General features: G+C 45.4%; 1 protein-coding gene across 1 annotated transcript in view; it reads left to right on the top strand.

Moving 5' to 3' along the window:
* The first annotated feature begins 2248 nt into the window (after positions 1–2248).
* LOC134994782 (zinc finger protein 883-like) overlaps positions 2249–18794 on the top strand; it is a 57540-nt gene continuing 40994 nt past the window's right edge. Inside the window, exons 1-2 of the mRNA XM_063951004.1 lie at positions 2249–2375; positions 2521–2868. Coding sequence (XP_063807074.1) covers positions 2616–2868 — 253 coding nt within the window. The 5' untranslated portion in view covers positions 2249–2375; positions 2521–2615. The remainder of the gene's footprint in view (positions 2376–2520; positions 2869–18794) is intronic.

Here is an 18794-nt window from a genome sequence, read left to right as displayed (position 1 = left end):
GGGAAGACATTTCCAAGGACTATGGTCAAGCCAGGAGATGTCCCTACACATAACTATTCTGGAACTAAGCCATTTACAATGCCCTAAGTCAGGCAAGACCCCTGCTTCAAAGTCAGCCGGTACTGATTCAGTCAGACAACATCACGGCGGTCGCCCATGTAAACCGACAGGGCTGCACGAGAAGCAGGATGGCAATGGCAGAAGCCACAAGGATTCTCCGATGGGCGGAAAATCACGTGTTAGCACTGTCAGCAGTGTTAATTCCGGGAGTGGACAACTGGGAAGCAGACTTCCTCAGCAGGCACGACCTCCACCCGGGAGAGTGGGGACTTCATCCAGAAGTCTTCCGGCTGATTACAAACCGTTGGGAAAGGCCACAGGTGGACATGATGGCGTCCCGCCTCAACAAAAAGCTAGAAAAATATTGTGCCAGGTCAAGGGACCCTCAGGCGATAGCGGTGGACGCTCTAGTGACACCGTGGGTGTACCGGTTTGTTTATGTGTTCCCTCCTCTTCCTCTCATACCAAAGGTGCTGAGGATAATAAGAAGGAGAAGAGTAAGAACTATACTCATTGTTTCGGATTGGCCAAGAAGAGCTTGGTACCCAGAACTTCAAGAAATGATCTCAGAGGACCCATGGCCTCTACCGCTCAGACAAGACCTGCTGCAGCAGGGGCCCTGTCTGTTCCAAGACTTACCGCGGCTGCGTTTGACGGCATGGCGGTTGAACACCGGATCCTGAAGGAAAAGAGCATTCCGGAGGAAGTCATTCCTACGCTGATCAAAGCCAGGAAGGATGTGACTGCAAAACGTTATCACCGCATATGGCGAAAATATGTTGCTTGGTGTGAGGCCAGGAAGGCCCCAACGGAGGAATTTCAACTGGGTCGATTCCTGCACTTCCCACAGTCAGGGGTGACTATGGCCCTCAAATTGGGGTCCATTAAGGTCCAGATTTCGGTTCTGTCGATTTTCTTCCAGAAAAAACTGGCTTCACTGCCTGAAGTTCAGACTTTTGTTAAAGGAGTGCTGCATATTCAGCCCCCTTTTGTGCCTCCAGTGGCACCTTGGGATCTCAACGTGGTGTTGGATTTCCTTAAGTCGCATTGGTTTGAGCCACTTAAAACCGTGGAGCTAAAATATCTCACGTGGAAAGTGGTCATGCTGTTGGCCCTGGCTTCGGCCAGGCGTGTGTCAGAATTGGCGGCTTTGTCATGTAAAAGCCCTTATCTGATTTTCCATATGGATAGGGCCAATTTCTTCCTAAGGTGGTTTCAGCGTTTCATTTGAACCAACCTATTGTGGTGCCTGCAGCTACTCGGGACTTAGAGGATTCCAAGTTGCTGGATGTAGTCAGGGCCCTGAAAATTTATGTTTCCAGGACGGCTAGAGTCAGGAAAACTGACTCACTATTTATCCTGTACGCACCCAACAAGCTGGGTGCTCCTGCTTCAAAGCAGACTATTGCTCGCTGGATCTGTAGCACAATTCAGCTTGCGCATTCTGCGGCTGGACTGCCGCATCCTAGATCAGTGAAAGCCCATTCCACAAGGAAGGTGGGCTCTTCTTGGGCGGCTGCCCGAGGGGTCTCGGCTTTGCAACTTTGCCGAGCAGCTACTTGGTCGGGGTCAAACACATTTGCAGGATTCTACAAGTTTGACACCCTGGCTGAGGAGGACCTAGAGTTCGCTCATTCGGTGCTGCAGAGTCATCCGCACTCTCCTGCCCGTTTGGGAGCTTTGGTATAATCCCCATGGTCCTTACGGAGTCCCAGCATCCACTTAGGACGTTAGAGAAAATAAGATATTTCTCGTAGTCCGTAGTGGATGCTGGGCGCCCATCCCAAGTGCGGATTGTCTGCAATACTTGTATATAGTTATTGTTTAACTAAAGGGTTATTGTTGAGAGCCATCTGTTGAGAGGCTCCGTTGTATTTCATACTGTTAACTGGGTATAGTATCACGAGTTGTACGGTGTGATTGGTGTGGCTGGTATGAGTCTTACCCGGGATTCAAAATCCTTTCCTTATTGTGTCAGCTCTTCCGGGCACAGTATCCTAACTGAGGTCTGGAGGAGTGTCATAGAGGGAGGAGCCAGTGCACACCAGGTAGTCCTAAAGCTTTCTTTAGTTGTGCCCAGTCTCCTGCGGAGCCGCTATTCCCCATGGTCCTTACGGAGTCCCAGCATCCACTACGGACTATGAGAAATAGATTTACCGGTGAGTAAAATCTTATTATATACTCTGTACTCAGTCACTGTGTGTCTCCTACAGATGGGTTCAGTAACAGAGATACCCCAGAGAGATGTCCCCGTCCTCTGTATTCCCAGGATTGTACAGAGGAGTATCACAGGACCCCACAGGAGGATCAGGTAGGTGGGATTTAGGGTCTCACCAATATACCAAAGTGACTGTCACTATATGATCTGTAGAGGAGCTGTGTGTCTTATACACTGATATTATACTGTTTTCTCCAAATGTCATTATAGTATTGTGGTTTTTTTGTAATTTTTTTAGGTAGAACGTCTGTCTGATATTAAAACAGATGATATAGAGGGAGAAGAGGAGACGTATGTGACTGATATAAAGGCAGAAGATATAGAGGGAGAAGAAGAGATGTATGTGACTGATATAAAGGCAGAAGATATAGAGGGAGAAGAAGAGACGTATGTGACTGATATAAAGGCAGAAGATATAGAGGGAGAAGAAGAGACGTATGTAACTGATATAAAGGTAGAAGATATAGAGGGAGAAGAAGAGACGTATGTGACTGATATGAAGGCAGAAGATATAGAGGGAGAAGAAGAGACGTATGTGAGGGGAGATCAGCAGTGTAAGGAGGAGGAGATCCCTACAGATATCAGCACAGGTGAGTAATAAACATTTATTACAGAAAAGAGTCACATATTCTCCTTGCTCGGTCACTACAGCAATCTCTTATCCTACACCCTCCTTTGTCAGTACAAACCAATGAGGAATATTTATTTTCCCAGAGGGGAAGTCTTGAGCCATCACCTCTATTATACTCCTGCTCTCCCCCTCACATCATGTCACTGTGTGTTACCAGCCCAGAGATCTGACCAGTCTCCTCCCCACACTCTCTGGTGTATCTCGTACATCAGGAGCCATCAGCCCCTATTATACTCCTGCTCTCCCCTCACATCATGTCACTTTCTGTTAGCAGCCCAGAGATCTGACCAGTCTCCTCCCCACACTCTCTGGTGTATCTCATACATCAGGAGCCATCAGCCCCTAATATACTCCTGCTCTCCTCTCACAACATGTCACTGTGTGTTACCAACCCAGAGATCTGACCAGTCTCCTCCCCACACTCTCTGGTGTATCTCATACATCAGGAGCCATCAGCCCCTATTATACTCCTGCTCTCCCCTCACATCATGTCACTTTGTGTCACCAGCCCAGAGATCTGACCAGTCTCTTCCCCACACTCTCTGGTGTATCTCATACATCAGGAGCCATCAGCCCCTAATATACTCCTGCTCTCCTCTCACAACATGTCACTGTGTGTTACCAACCCAGAGATCTGACCAGTCTCCTCCCCACACTCTCTGGTGTATCTCATACATCAGGAGCCATCAGCCCCTATTATACTCCTGCTCTCCCCTCACATCATGTCACTTTGTGTCACCAGCCCAGAGATCTGACCAGTCTCTTCCCCACACTATCTGGTGTATCTCATACATCAGGAGCCATCAGCCCCTAATATACTCCTGCTCTCCCCTCACAACATGTCACTGTGTGTTACCAACCCAGAGATCTGACCAGTCTCCTCCCCACACTCTCTGGTGTATCTCATACATCAGGAGCCATCAGCCCCTATTATACTCCTGCTCTCCCCTCACATCATGTCACTTTCTGTTAGCAGCCCAGAGATCTGACCAGTCTCCTCCCCACACTCTCTGGTGTATCTCATACATCAGGAGCCATCAGCCCCTAATATACTCCTGCTCTCCTCTCACAACATGTCACTGTGTGTTACCAACCCAGAGATCTGACCAGTCTCCTCCCCACACTCTCTGGTGTATCTCATACATCAGGAGCCATCAGCCCCTATTATACTCCTGCTCTCCCCTCACATCATGTCACTTTGTGTCACCAGCCCAGAGATCTGACCAGTCTCTTCCCCACACTATCTGGTGTATCTCATACATCAGGAGCCATCAGCCCCTAATATACTCCTGCTCTCCCCTCACAACATGTCACTGTGTGTTACCAACCAAGAGAACTGACCAGTCTCCTCCCCACACTCTCTGGTGTATCTCATACATCAGGAGGCAACAGCCCCTATTGTACTCCTGCTCTCCCCTCACATCATGTCACTGTGTGTTACCAGCCCAGAGATCTGACCAGTCTCCTTCCCACACTCTCTGGTGTATCTCATACATTGGGAGCCATCAGCCCCTATAATTCTAGGCTGGGGATACTGGGATGGTCTTAGTACTATGGGGTATAGATTGGGTCTATTGGAGCCTAGCACTTTAAGAAATCATTAGTGTGTGCTGGCTCCTCCCCTCTATGCCCCTCCTACCAGACTACATTTAGAAAAACGTGCCCAAGGAGCCGGGTGCATTCTCTGGAGCGCCAGAGAGTTTTTTTCAGAATGTATTTTAGTTTTTGTTTTCAGGAAGGACGGGTTGGCACCAGTCTGCCTGCGTCGTGAGACTTAGGGGGGGGACCGGTACCAACCTCTTGAAGGGTTAATGGTCCAGATCCCCGCTGACAGGACATAGCTCCTCAAGGTGGTTGCTTCGCTCACCCACAGCGGTGTGCACTCTTCCCCACAGCATGCCGCCACCCCTAATTGAGTGGTGAGTGCTAAACCGGTTCAGATGGCGGCATTAAGGCAGCGGGCACAGTGCTGCTGTTGTCCCTCTATGCAAGCATGATGACACCCAGACGTGACTGAAATCTTTTAGTCTCGCTCCCACCTGCCTGATCTCCAGGCTGAAAGGTCCACCATCATGCTGAATATTTGGAGGAAGCAGAACCTGGATTCTGTCTCTGGGAACCTGTTGGTGCAGGTTTTTTTGATCTTCCCCGACCTCCTGTAAAGAAGGTGGGAGGGGGTTTGGATTTTTTAAATGTTGCGGTCCAAAAGGACTGCAGTGTAGGTGTAGGATAAGATTTCCTAGCTTGGGCTGCTGCGGTGGGAAGAAATGTCTTACCCGCAGTCGCCATGGAAATCCACGAATCCAATGCATCCCCAAATAGTGCCTGACCTGTGAATGGCAAGTTCTCCACACTTTTCTTTGATACTGCATCCGCAGTCCATTGGCGTAGCCAGAGTCCTCTGCGTGCCGAGACAGCCATGGAAGAAGCAGGCCAATGTCCTTCATGGCCTCCACCATGAAACATGCAGAATACTGTATGTGACGTAAAAACAAGTCAATGTCACTCCTATCCATAGTATCTAAGTCCTCTAGTAAGGTGCCTGACCACTTTACTATGGCTTTAGAAATCCATGCACAAGCAATAGTGGGCCTTAAAGCCACGCCTGTAGCAGTGTATAGTGATTTGAGCGTAGTCTTAATCTTGCGGTCAGCCGGCTCCTTTATGGCGGTTGAACCAGGGACAGGTAAAAAAACCTTTTTAGACAGCCTAGATACAGAAGCATCTACTATAGGTGGATTTTCCCACTTCTTCCTATTCTCTTCAGGGAAAGGGAAAGCAATGAGAATTCTTTTAGGGATCTGGAATTTTTTCTCTGGGTTTTCCCAGGATTTCTCATACGTCCTAGAGGATGCTGGGGACTCCGTAAGGACCATGGGGTATAGACGGGATCCGCAGGAGACATGGGCACACTATAAGACTTTGAATGGGTGTGAACTGGCTCCTCCCTTTATGCCTGGCATGACATGTATGCAGTGCACGGACACTGTATACAAACCCCCGCCAGCATGAACCGTTAAAATAACAGCGGGGCTGAAGCGCGCCGAGACGGGGGCGTGGCTTAGCCCTCACAGCACGATACATCGCCATTCTCTCCAACAGTCCCTGCCAAAAGCTCTGTGTACATAGCAGTGTAAAGGAAGTGGGGCACAGTGATTAGTGCAATATACAAGTATAGCACTATGTTAGATCATGGCCGTGTAGTCAGTGTGTTGTGTATAAGTGTCTGTGTTTTCCCTGTCAGATACCCACTATAGCTTTTAGTACACATGTGTCGACATGTGTGAGGGCTCTGTCGCAAACAGTTATGGGAATATCTCTGTCGGCATTGCCGACTCCTGTGGTACTTGATTGAGTAAATGAAGTGTCAGCAGGTCGGTAGTGGTATTCTTTCAAAGAGTAAACACGCTATGGGAGACACAGTAGTATGTGGGTGACCCTGTTGGCACCAACTGTCAATACTGGGTGTAAATTAACATGCTGTAACTGCCTTATACCTGTATATATATTTATATGTATATGTATGGTACGGTTTCATGGGCCTGTAGCTCGAGCACAGACATGGTAGTATTGTGGGGGTGTGATATTAAAATTATATATGTATATTTCCCTTGGACCCCTTGGGGTCGCAAGAATGTTATTTTGCCTGGTACTACTCCCTGCTGTCGACGATTACTATGTTTTATGTCGACCATAAGGTTTCCTGGTTAGATCCACAACTGGGGCATTCAGTACATGGACATACACATTCAGAACACATTAATGTCACTAGGGACCCGATGGTTGCGGACAATCCGCTTATATGTATGGTGTATATATATATATTGATAAAGCTAAATATTTATCTTATATAAAACCCTTTATGAGGTCTAAGAACACGGTACGCTATTTACTTATGAAGTACCGTAAGGGTACGCACGTTGCGTAACAATCGCTTATCCGTAGTCGAGACGCTCAAGCGTCACGTTCGCTCACGGCCAAGAGATCACAGGCAGGCACGCTATTGGCTGCCGACTAACGTACTGGTTCGCTATATCGTAGCGGACGCTCGGGACCACGAGGAGATCACCAGCGGCGCAGACGCTCACAATGTTAAACCTTTATATCTAAACCATCAACAATGTATTATGCAGTAAAACCTTAGTGTAGTGAAAGGGTGTAAATGCAACACAGTATAACCTTATTAACTCAAAAGCTGTTCGAGCGTCACCGACGCTCTGAGAATACTTAACACTATAAGAAATACACAGATACCGTGCTTTAGGGTCTAACGCCTTATATGAATGTTATACTTGCAAAAAGAGTAATACAGTACAAGTCACACACTACAATATAACATAGACTAACTAACCAGATAACTACACAGGAAATACAATACAATTACGTTTAAGGGAAAATGAAGGAGAAAGAGGAGAAGAGAGAGAGATATGGCTCACAATAACAATAAAGACAATATGATTGCGGAGAAAACTTACGCACAAAGGGAAACGATCGCATGCGCCTCCTGGATATCCAGCTCCCGATTATCAGCAATGAGAACCGTTGAAGAGAGTGAGCTGGATACCATCGGCTTGTCTATTTATGCCCCACACACAATACAATTCAATGGTCCCTACAATCTCATTGTTCATTGGACACAGGAATTCGTCTTCGCATTATAACAAAAGGTCATAGGTTGATTCATACAGGTGGGCTGTGTCTACTTCCAACTGCTCAGGTGGGTGGGAAACTAGGTTTTCCGCTGCATGGATAAGTAAGTGCAAATAAATAGTAAATGGATATAAACTTCTTATGTCCATAACTATTCGCACAAGCGATTTATCCGCTTCAAACCAACACCGGAATATTGCTAATTAAATACTCTTCCGATGGATACTAAACACCACTGTATGACCCGTGTTGGACCCTTCGTATCAAACAAAGAGGGATCTCTTTGTCCAGGAACATGCTACATTAACTAAACTTTCAGAATCTATCAAAGGGACCATGATCTACAAAATACATTATATAGTGAAAATATGTAACGATTGAGTCGCACGCTGCGAACACATAAACTCTACCGTAAATACGCATACCGTGCACCTGCGGGTGCACGTAACAGCGGGTATGCGCACGCACGGGAGAGCGCACGCATGCGCAACGCGGACATGTATGAGGTGCAAATATGGCAGTGTGCATAGTGATATTTTTCTGACTTTGACAGTCCACCCTTTGGCAGTCAACAATAACTGCCACCTTCTAAAACATTTCAAAAAGAGAAAAATATATGTCAGGGGTTAATACATTTCCATGGTTGGGTAAGGGAGGAGAGAGGAAGGTGAGAAAAGGGTATGACCTAGTGAGATAGCAGAAGCATGTGTGTATGAATCCATGTTTGGGGGGTCATGTATCATCGTGCCGTACGTGTTGTACATCAAGCTTCGAGGTATTGCGAAGTATACATTTGAATTCCTTCTTATCCCGTATTAAGGGTCTGTGGATGGGCTGTCAAACTTTACCGAGCTCTTTTCGGCTGTGGTTGCAACAAAATGGGGGAGCACATTTTAGTTGATGATACATGAATGGGGGAATATGTGATTGCTGATATCTGTGCCTGTATTCCCTATCGACTATGTGTGTCATTACCTGAGGGTTGTAGAGATGAAGATAAAGAACACTTATGGTAAATGCAGTGGTATTCTATGTCAGGTTAATGTACATTTGTCGGTTGAAGTCTTGTTCGGTGTCAGTTGATTGCAGTCTTCTTTGTGCTTTTGCCCATAAGGTGCGAGCAAAAAAGCTTTGTCAATGTCCATAGACTTACAAAAAGTGTTGGGCTAGCGTAATTTTAAAATTTCTAGGGAAACTGGGGGTCTATGGCACAGTTCATCAAATATCTGTGTATAAGGTTGTCAAAACTTCTTCTTTAATCCATCAGTTGTCTGTATACAGGATCATCAAATTCCTCGTCCGAGTGGGTCTTTTTATCTTGGAGGAAAACGGAAAAACAGGTGAAAGAAACGGACCGTATAATCGCATTTTCATCACATCATTGTTTCTACAGTTGGGTCATAAATCAAATCCATTGGAATTACAGTTTCCCCTCTCCTCAGACTCATTACCCTGGTACGACGTTTGCACTTCATTAAAGCCTGACCGCATCTAAATATCAAGCCAATTGATATGACAACACCTAAGATACATAGAAGAAACTTCCCAACATCCATTATGACTCCTTGAGCCCATTCTCCTAAACCAGAGAACCAATTTCGCGGGTTCAACCATGACACCCAACCAGTCAGCTCATTACCTACAGCAGCAAGAGTGAGATTGTGTCTTCTGCGAAATTCCCACTTCAATTGGAGAATATCGTCCATCTTTTGGTCTATGACCTCGACCGGGTCCTCGGTACTATTTGTAATATATGTGCAACATTTCACGCCGTACTGCGTTGCCAGTGTGACACAATATCCGCCTGTCACTTCTGTGAGGTAATTGAGAACCATTCTATGCTGGACTAGTTCTGTTTTATAAGCTTGAAGTTCTCTTCCAGTATACCTAAACGTATCATCATACATTTCCGTGATATTGTCTAACAAATTTGCAAGCGCAGATATGTATCTATAGTTCATCACTCCTCGAGTGGTGCGAGTGAAGTCTAACGCGAGTAGAACCTGAATCCCGGTGGATTCATGGATCATGTCAGAGGCCAAATGCTCTGTCCTTTCTGTCAGTTGCCTTTTAACTACGTGCTCGTAATGAGTATGAGTATAAGGAGCTTGGGCACCACGGTGTATATCTTTCATTTTGTCATGTGATACAGTCATTACTTCAGGCAGTACTTTTCCAATATAACACAATCCTTCAGAGTTTGGGGCAAGCCACTTATACGCCTTCCTTCCGCATATGAAATATGCATCATCGGGGAGAACATATGGGACGGAGTAGGACATAACCATATTACACATCTTCCATGTGAAATCTCCTAACCCTAATTCTCCCATCTGTTTAGTACACGTATCAGTTTGTACGATATGTGCGCAGTTTCCTGGTGATACCTCTCCAACTCTCGTAATCCTACTTCCTAGGGTATACCTATACCGGAAAGATTTTCCTCTACTGGCTATGTGGCGTATAAGCTCTGTATCTGTAGGCATTCTATCTGCTCTATATGAAAAGGTCATGGTTTGGTTACTCCATGACACTTCCCAATTTCCTGGTTTTCGGGGGTTGGTAATGTTAAAACATATTAGGGACTTATCCACATGATATTGGTGGAGCTTCAAACTAGGAGGGCTGGAGATATTAAACCTCTGGCCACCGGTCTCCCACCCTTTAGCTCAAGTACCTCCCCTACCGTTAAAGGAAATGGTACTAGCCCTGATTTGCTATGACCTTGAGGTACTTGAGAGCATACCCAACAATCTGTTTTATTTAACACACTACCCACTAAGGAGTGATAGTCACTCAATGGATGCCGGTCCATATGGATATTAAAACTGGATTGGCATTTCTTAATGCACCCATCCTCAACTACGTTGTCACAGAGCCTACAGATACAGTTTTCTTCAGCTAACAATCCTTCACAATTCCTTCTATTGTCAATGCTATCGGATCGTTTTCTGATACTCGCCTTTACTTGTTGGTTAAGTTGTTCTTGGAAAACTACGCCTCCATCTTTATCATCAGAACCCATTCCAGAACCTCTCTCGACCTCAATGGTACTCTCGCCGGAACAGGCTGCTCTGGTCAACATCATGGTCAACAGGAAAATCCGGATCACAGTCTCTTGGGGCAAGTCCATCTTATAGGAGGTAAACGGAGAAGAATGAGAAGGGGGAAAGAAATAATTGAGGGAGATGGGATGGGAAGTTGAAGAAAAACAATAAAAGGGAACAGGGGATCGACAACTGCTTTTGATCTTGTGATCTTCAATGCTCAGGTGCCGCCTCAGTCCTCCTGGAACAGACACTCCAGTGATACAACTTCTACCGTCTGTTCCTTATCACGGGACTTCTCTGGATCAGCGACCTTCTTACAGTGGGACGAATGAACCCAAGTCTCTCTCTCAGCAACCTTCAATGCTGTAGTGCTAGTCAATAAGACCTGATATGGTCCTTCCCATCTGTCAATAAGGCTACCTGAGCGTAGAAAATTCCATATCATTACATAATCCCCAGGTTCAATGTCATGACAATTACTATCTGGTAAATCAGGAATCACTAACTTCAAATTATCATTTTGATTCCTTAGCTGTTTACTCATGTTAACCAGGTATTTTACAGTCACTTCATTGTTACACTTCAAATCATCCTGAGGGTTAATCATAACATGCGGTTGTCGACCAAACAGAATTTAAAAGGGGGACAGATTAAGAGGGGACCTGGGAGTGGTTCTGATGCTGTATAGTACAATGGGTAAAGCTTCTGGCCATGTCAATCCTGTTTCTGCCATAACTTTGCTCAGTTTATTTTTAATAGTGCTGTTCACTCTTTCTACCTTCGCACTCGCCTGGGGGTGGTACGGAGTGTGCAGCTTACTATCAATTCCCATCAACTTACACATTCCTTGAAAGACATCACCTGTAAAATGGGTACCCCTATCACTTTCAATTATTCTAGGGATACCGTATCTACACACAAATTCCTGCACAATTTTCTTAGCAGTAAACATAGCGGTATTTGTGGCCGCAGGAAATGCTTCGACCCAATTTGAAAACACATCTATACAAACTAGTACATACTTTAAATTTCGACAAGGGGGTAATTGTATGAAATCAATTTGTATTACCTGAAAAGGGCCGCCTGTAGGGGGGATATGAGATAGTTCTGTTGGTATTGCCTTTCCGATATTCTTCCTCAAGCAGGTGAGGCATGACATTGCTCTCTTTCCCGCATGGGATGAAAATCCTGGGGCGCACCAATATGCTCTTACCAACTTGCACATCCATTCCTTGCCTAGATGAGTCAGCCCATGTGCTGCTTCCGCTAGACTTGGAAGGTATGCTCTGGGTGCCACTGGTTTACCATGTGCATCCATCCAGAGTCCTGAGGACTCTTGGCCATATCCTTTTGCCCTCCAAACTGCCTTTTCCTGTGTGGAACACAAATTTTGCATTTCACACAATTTCTGTGTGTTGACAGTATTAAATACCATCAGTTGTGTGGTATCTGTCTGTCTGGGGGTACCAGCTGCTAACTTAGCAGCTTCGTCTGCTCGGCTGTTACCAAGTGATACTGGGTCCTGGCTATATGTATGTGCTTTACACTTGATAACAGCCACTCTGTCGGGTTCCTGTATCGCTGTTAGAAGCCTTTTGATGTGGGCTGCATGCGCTACCGGTGTACCAGCTGCCGTCATGAAATTTCTGAGGCGCCATAGGGCTCCGAAATCATGGACTGCCCCGAAGGCGTATCTAGAATCGGTGTAGATATTGGCTGACTTGCCCTTAGCCAATTCACATGCTCTGGTTAGGGCAACCAGTTCAGCAACCTGGGCTGAGTGAGGTTGGCCTAGCGGTTCTGCTTCTATGGTGCCTTGGTCATCTACGACTGCGTATCCAGTACACAAGTCTCCCGGGTCCGTCTGTCTGTGACAACTACCGTCAGTGTAGAAAGTAAAATCAACATCTTCCAGTGGGTTGTCACTGATGTCAGGCCTTGCCGTGAAATTTTGGGTCAAATATTCCATACAATCATGCGTGTCATCCCCTGTATTAAATCCTCCTTCACTATTACTCTCATCTTCCACCCTTTGTGCCTGTCCAGGCACACCTGGGAGATATGTTGCAGGATTTAATGCGCTGCATCTCTTTATGGTGATGTTTACGGGGGCCATTAATGCCAATTCCCATCTAGTAAACCGCGCTGATGAGACGTGTCTAGTTTGAGCCAAATTTAGCAAGGCTGACACTGCATGCGGTGTATGGATTGTGAGGTTGTGTCCTAGCACTACATCTTCGCTTTTCATTACTAGCAATGCTATCGCAGCAACACTTCGCAAGCATGTGGGGAGGGATCGCTCTACCGTATCTAGCTGAGCGCTGTAGTATGCTACCGGCCTGCTGGCATCACCGTGCTTTTGGGTTAGGACGCCTGCCGCGCAACCAGCACTTTCTGTTCCGTACAGCTCAAAGGGTTTCCCATAGTCTGGCATACCTAATGCTGGTGCCTGCGTTAGGCACTGTTTAAGTCTCTCAAATGCCATCTCAGATTCGTTTGTATGCGAAATCCGATCAGGTTTGTTTGATGAGACCATCTCCTGCAAAGGTAATGCTAAAATGGAAAAACCTGGGATCCAGTTACGGCAATAACCACACATTCCTAAAAATGTTCTGATCTGTTGCTGGGTTTGTGGCAGAGTCATGTCTCTAATTGCTTGAATTCTATCAGCGGTCAGGTGTCTCAGTCCTTGTGTTAGACAGTGTCCCAAATATTTTACCTTAGTTTGGCATAATTGTAACTTGTCTTTGGAAACCTTATGTCCTGTGTCTGAAAGATGAAACAGGAGCTGTTTCGTATCCTTCAGGGACGCTTCCAGTGAATCTGAACACAGTAGTAAATCATCCACATACTGTATCAATATTGATTCACTCTCTGGTTGGAAAGACTGTAAACAATCATGCAAAGCCTGGGAAAATATACTTGGACTGTCTATGAAACCTTGTGGTGATCGAATCCATGTGTATTGGACTCCTCTGTATGTGAATGCAAACAAATATTGGCTGTCAGGGTGCAGAGGTACCGAGAAGAAGGCGGAGCAGAGGTCAATTACAGTGAAAAATTTCGCAGTGGGAGGGATTTGCATAAGGATGACAGCTGGATTTGGTACTACGGGGAACTGACTCTCAACTATTTTGTTAATCCCCCTTAGATCCTGCACTAGCCTGTAACCCCTCCCCCCACTCTTTTTCACAGGGAAGATGGGACTATTGGCAGTGCTGGATGTTCTTACCAGAATGCCCTGTTGTAGCAAGCGCTCTATTACGGGGTATACTCCTAACTCCACCTCTGGCTTCAGAGGGTATTGTGGGATTTTTGGAGCTATCCTACCATCTTTTACTTGCACAACTACTGGAGCTACGTTTGCCATTAATCCAGTGTCTTGTCCATCTTTAGTCCAAAGTGACTCTGGTATTTGGGATGTCATTTCTTCTACTTGGGATGGACTCCTATTTATCATAACGGTATGTGACATTAATTTTGATGGGGAGTCTAGCATGTCTCGTACTTCCTGAGCGTGATTCTCAGGTATGTCTAAGAATACACCTTCAGGAGTACAATATATGAGGCACCTCATTTTACACAATAAATCTCTTCCCAGGAGATTAGTCGGTGCCGATGCAGCCAGCAAAAAGGAATGCTTGGTATGCAAAGGCCCTATTGTAATCTCTGCTGGTTTGCTAACAGGGTAGTGCTGTACTACTCCCGTTACTCCCATGGCTGGAATTGTTTTACCAGTGGTTCTCATGCCCACTGTCGAATTTATCACTGACTTGGCGCCCCCGTATCTACAAGGAAATTTAATGATTTACCAGCTACATCAATTGTGACCTCGGGTTCACTTCCAAGACTCGCAATTAATTTCACTGGCTGCAGACTACAGGTGTGACCACACCCCTATTGGGTATGGTGGCCTCCCTGAATCGCACTGGCAGCAATTACTTGTGGTGGGGGTAGTTGGGAACTATCAGGGATTTGCCAGTCTCTTCTTGGGGGATACCTTTTTGTTTCCCCTGCATGTGGCTCATAGCTCCGCCCCTGCGGTCCTTGATCCCAATGTCTCGTATCAGGTCGTTGTCTAGGGGGTTGATATGAATTTTGTATTTGTTTTGTCTTACAATCACGTGCCATGTGTCCCTCACTGTGGCAATTATAACATTTTATACCTCTTGACTTACCCACAGGGGTCACAGTTCTGGGCTGAGGTGGCCTGGTAGTAAGGGCCTGTATACTCACAGCCATTAATTTATCACTCTGTGACTCCCTGTGTCTGATGATATTCCGATCATGCCCAGCAGCAGCCTCTCCCAATGCATCCACTGACATACCTCTCCAATCAGGCCTAGTGGTTTGTATTCTATTCCTTAAAACCTCTTTTAGACCGTCCATTAATACTGAAACAGCTACTTCCCTGGGGTGTACATTAGTTTAATGTCATCTATACCAGTGTACCTAGCCATATCCTGCAGAGCCCGGTAAAAATACTCTGGTGTGGATTCACCTTCTTTTTGTTTTATTGTAAAGATTTTATTCCACTTTACTACTGCAGGAAAATATACTCCTAACTGTAAGTTGATTCTCTTTACATTATCCTGATTATACTCGTCTGTTAGTGGTACTTCCTCATCTAACTTGCAATCAGCGATAAACTTTAACGAATCAACATTGGGGGGTAAACATGCCCTCAAAACTGTCCTCCAATCTTTGTTATTTGGCTCTGCAGAATTTCCTAGCTCTCTAATATACTTTTGACATGCAGCTAAGTCTTTTCTAGGATCAGGGAATTCAGACATCATTGACCTTAGTTCCGTTCGGGAAAAGGGACAGTGCATGGCGATGTTCCTGATAGGAGTTGCTCCTGAAGTGTCAGTTTTCCCATTTGGCACTGCTATTACCCTAATGGGATTAAGTCCAATAACAACATTCTGTGTAGATTCTACAACATGTGGTGGAATGGTTTCAGCATAGTGTGTGGTGCCGTACTTACCAGTCGATACAACCTCACCTGTCCCTCCGCTAGGGGCCTTTGATACTAATCTTACGGGTTGGCTCGTGCCTACTGCTGTTTCTGATATGGTGGCTGCTAGGGAGAGTGCTGATATTGTTGTGGGCTCATCCTCTTGGTCACAATCCTGGGGAAAGTTCAAAACAGGGTACAACTTGCACGGATTAGTGTTAGCATTAATTACTTTGGTTACATTATCTTTAACTTCTATACATTTAACATAACCCTGAGTGCCATTCTCTGCAACCAATTTCTCTCCAGGTATGTATGGTGGTGGAGGTGCAGTAGCTATCAGTTTCCTGATAGGGTTAGATCCAGCGGCTTGCGTCAACCCCCTTTGTATTTCACCTTCCTGTTGCCACAATGTTAAATAATCATAATGTCTAATACGCCTTTTTGAAGATTTAATCAGGCAAACTCTTCTCTTTAAATTTTGTAACACTTCTGGGTTAAAAGTACCTACCCGGGGAAACTTGTCCCCGTCATGCACAGTCATCCTTTCCCATTCATTGCACAATGTCTCTGTGTGATGACCATATTTCTCACACATGATATACCTTGCCGACCCGATTGGTCGGTTTACCAAATCAACCTGAACCTCGGTTGATCGCCCCTTACCTGAACAACTGGCCCCCATCTTTGCAGGTGCTGCTTTCACTACCTCTGACTTCAAATCAGGGTCTTCGGCAACCCTTACAAAAACCAAGATGTCCAGTGTAAGGCTGCGGTGGGGGTTTTGCAACTAGGTCCGCCCACTTAACTCCCGCCCATGCTGGCCAATACGGCGACCAAAGTTCCCAGAGGTTCCGTACCCAACCTAGGGCACCTAAGAACATCTACTTGCTCGGGCGTGTGGGAGTGTCTTACCCTCCCCAGCAAGTATCAGTCGTTGGAATGTCCCTGAGTGATCAGGCTACCTCCCTTAAAATAAAAAAATGACACAAATCACGTTAACAATGTGCAAGTAGCGTTCTTCTGAATTCAAGACACGCTAATGCACACAATCACATGCGGTACAATCATATCTGCACACAAGCAACTAATCTTATGTGCGGAACGATCAGTGGAATTGAAAATTTCTGCTGCAAATTCCTTCAGCAATGAGCTTCTTTGGCCTATATGGGTCTCGCACCAACCCTCTTCGGTTGTGCTTCTCTACTTCTAGTCTGCTGTACCTGAACCTCCTGGTCTGTTATGTACAGCAGACTCTACTGCTCATTAATGTCGAGATTAACAAGGGACGCCTCCCAAGCCACCCCACGCTATCACTCTCGCTGGTGTACCTCTTTCTACTGGCCTATGGTTCCCACGTCCGTAATAAAAGAGAAATCTTATATATACACACTCTTACATTCGAACACTTATTTCTGTACAGAATTCCTTTCATTTGGTATTAGCCTAACCCAGAAGAATTGCAACAGAGAAGGTTTTTTCTTTTAACTTTAAACTTTTGGATTTGAGATAGATTTGTGTTATTATCGCGTTACTTCCTTATCGCCTACTAAACAATACTATCGTGCGGCTTGTATTTGGGTGTATCCGTACGCTCCGTTGCGTAATATACGCTCCGTGCGTCGACCCTTGTTGCGTACGCCCTGCCCTTGTAAGGACACGTGTACACAGACCAAGTACGTCCACAGTAACACACTACACGTTTATCAATGTGAATGATCTTTAACAGCAATCATTCACTGAACACCACCCAAATCTCCCTTGTATTCTAGGCGAGACTGTGTGCGTGCCTATTACAATTATTCCCTTAAATATTCCTTTTTATCTTTTAACTATTAATAACAACAAATGTCTCAGCACGTTATCACTAGTATGTGGCAATCAGGAGAATGAGGCACGGACAAATAATAGTAAACAAGAAATACAGGTGTGTGTGCTTATGCATACATACGCAAAACAGAAACAAAACAGGTTTTAAAAGACAATAACGTACTGTTCCTACCTTCCGGTACCGGATTCCCTCAGCACTCCTTACTAAGCGAAGCAGACGCTTATCTGGTCAGCACTACGAGGGATAACACCTCCCGCCCTTTGCTGACCGATAATGTCTACTAAAGTTACCTAGTGCAGATATGTGAAGAGCGGATGAGTCCCCCAATTGATAAAGCCTATAAATTTATCCTATTTAAAACACTCTAAAAGGTCAATGAACACAGTACGCAATTGGCGTATGATGTACCGTAAGGGTAAGCACTTATCGTAGCAAACTCTTAGCCGTGGACGAGACGCACGAGCGGCACGTTCGCTCACGGCTTAAAGCGTAGAGGCAAGCACGCTATAGGCTGCCGACTAACGTAATGATACGCTACCAGCGTAGCGGACGCTCGAGACCACGAGGAGATCACAAGCGGCGCTGACGCTCACAGAGTTAAACCTTTATAACTATACCATAAGTAATGTACTTATACTGTAAACCTTTGTGCAGTGATATGGTGTAAATGCAACGCAGTGTAACCTTGTTACTTTAAAGCTGTATGAGCGTATGTGACGCTCAGAGAACACTTTAGCAATATAATAAACACTCAAATACCGGTCTAAGGATCTAACACCTTTAAGGGAGAGAATGAACGTTCAATTGCAAAAGAATACACAGTACAACTTATACACTACCAAACTAACATAAAATACCTAACCGAATTACTACACGTTAAAATACGACAAAGACACAATTACATTTAAGGGGAAGGAGAGAGAGAATGGCTTACAACATTAATAAGAGACAAATATGGCTGCAGAGAACTTACGCACAAGGGAAAACAATCGCATGCGCCTTCCTGGATATCCAGCTCCCGATTATCAGTGATGAGAACCGTTGAGAAGAGTAGAGTGGAGCTGGCCCAGGTCGGCTTGTCTTTATATACACTACACACAATACAGTACAATGGTCCCTACATTCTTATTGTTCATTGGACACAGGAATTCGTCTCCGCATTATAACAAAAGGTCATAGGTTGGTTCATACAGGTGATCTGTGACTATTTCACACTGCTCAGGTGGGAGGGAAACTCAGGTTTCCCGCCGCATGGGTAATAAACTGCAAATATAGTAAATGTCCATAAACTTCTTATAGTCATAACTATACGCACGAGCGAGTAATCCGTTTCAAACCAACACCGGAATGTTGCTAATTATATTCTCTTCCGATGGATACTAAACACTACTGTGTAA

Source organism: Pseudophryne corroboree, unplaced genomic scaffold (genome assembly GCF_028390025.1).
Source record: "Pseudophryne corroboree isolate aPseCor3 unplaced genomic scaffold, aPseCor3.hap2 scaffold_1322, whole genome shotgun sequence".
Lineage (NCBI taxonomy): Eukaryota > Metazoa > Chordata > Amphibia > Anura > Myobatrachidae > Pseudophryne > Pseudophryne corroboree.
Note: the sequence above shows the minus strand (reverse complement) of the source record. Positions and strands in the feature narration are given on the sequence as shown.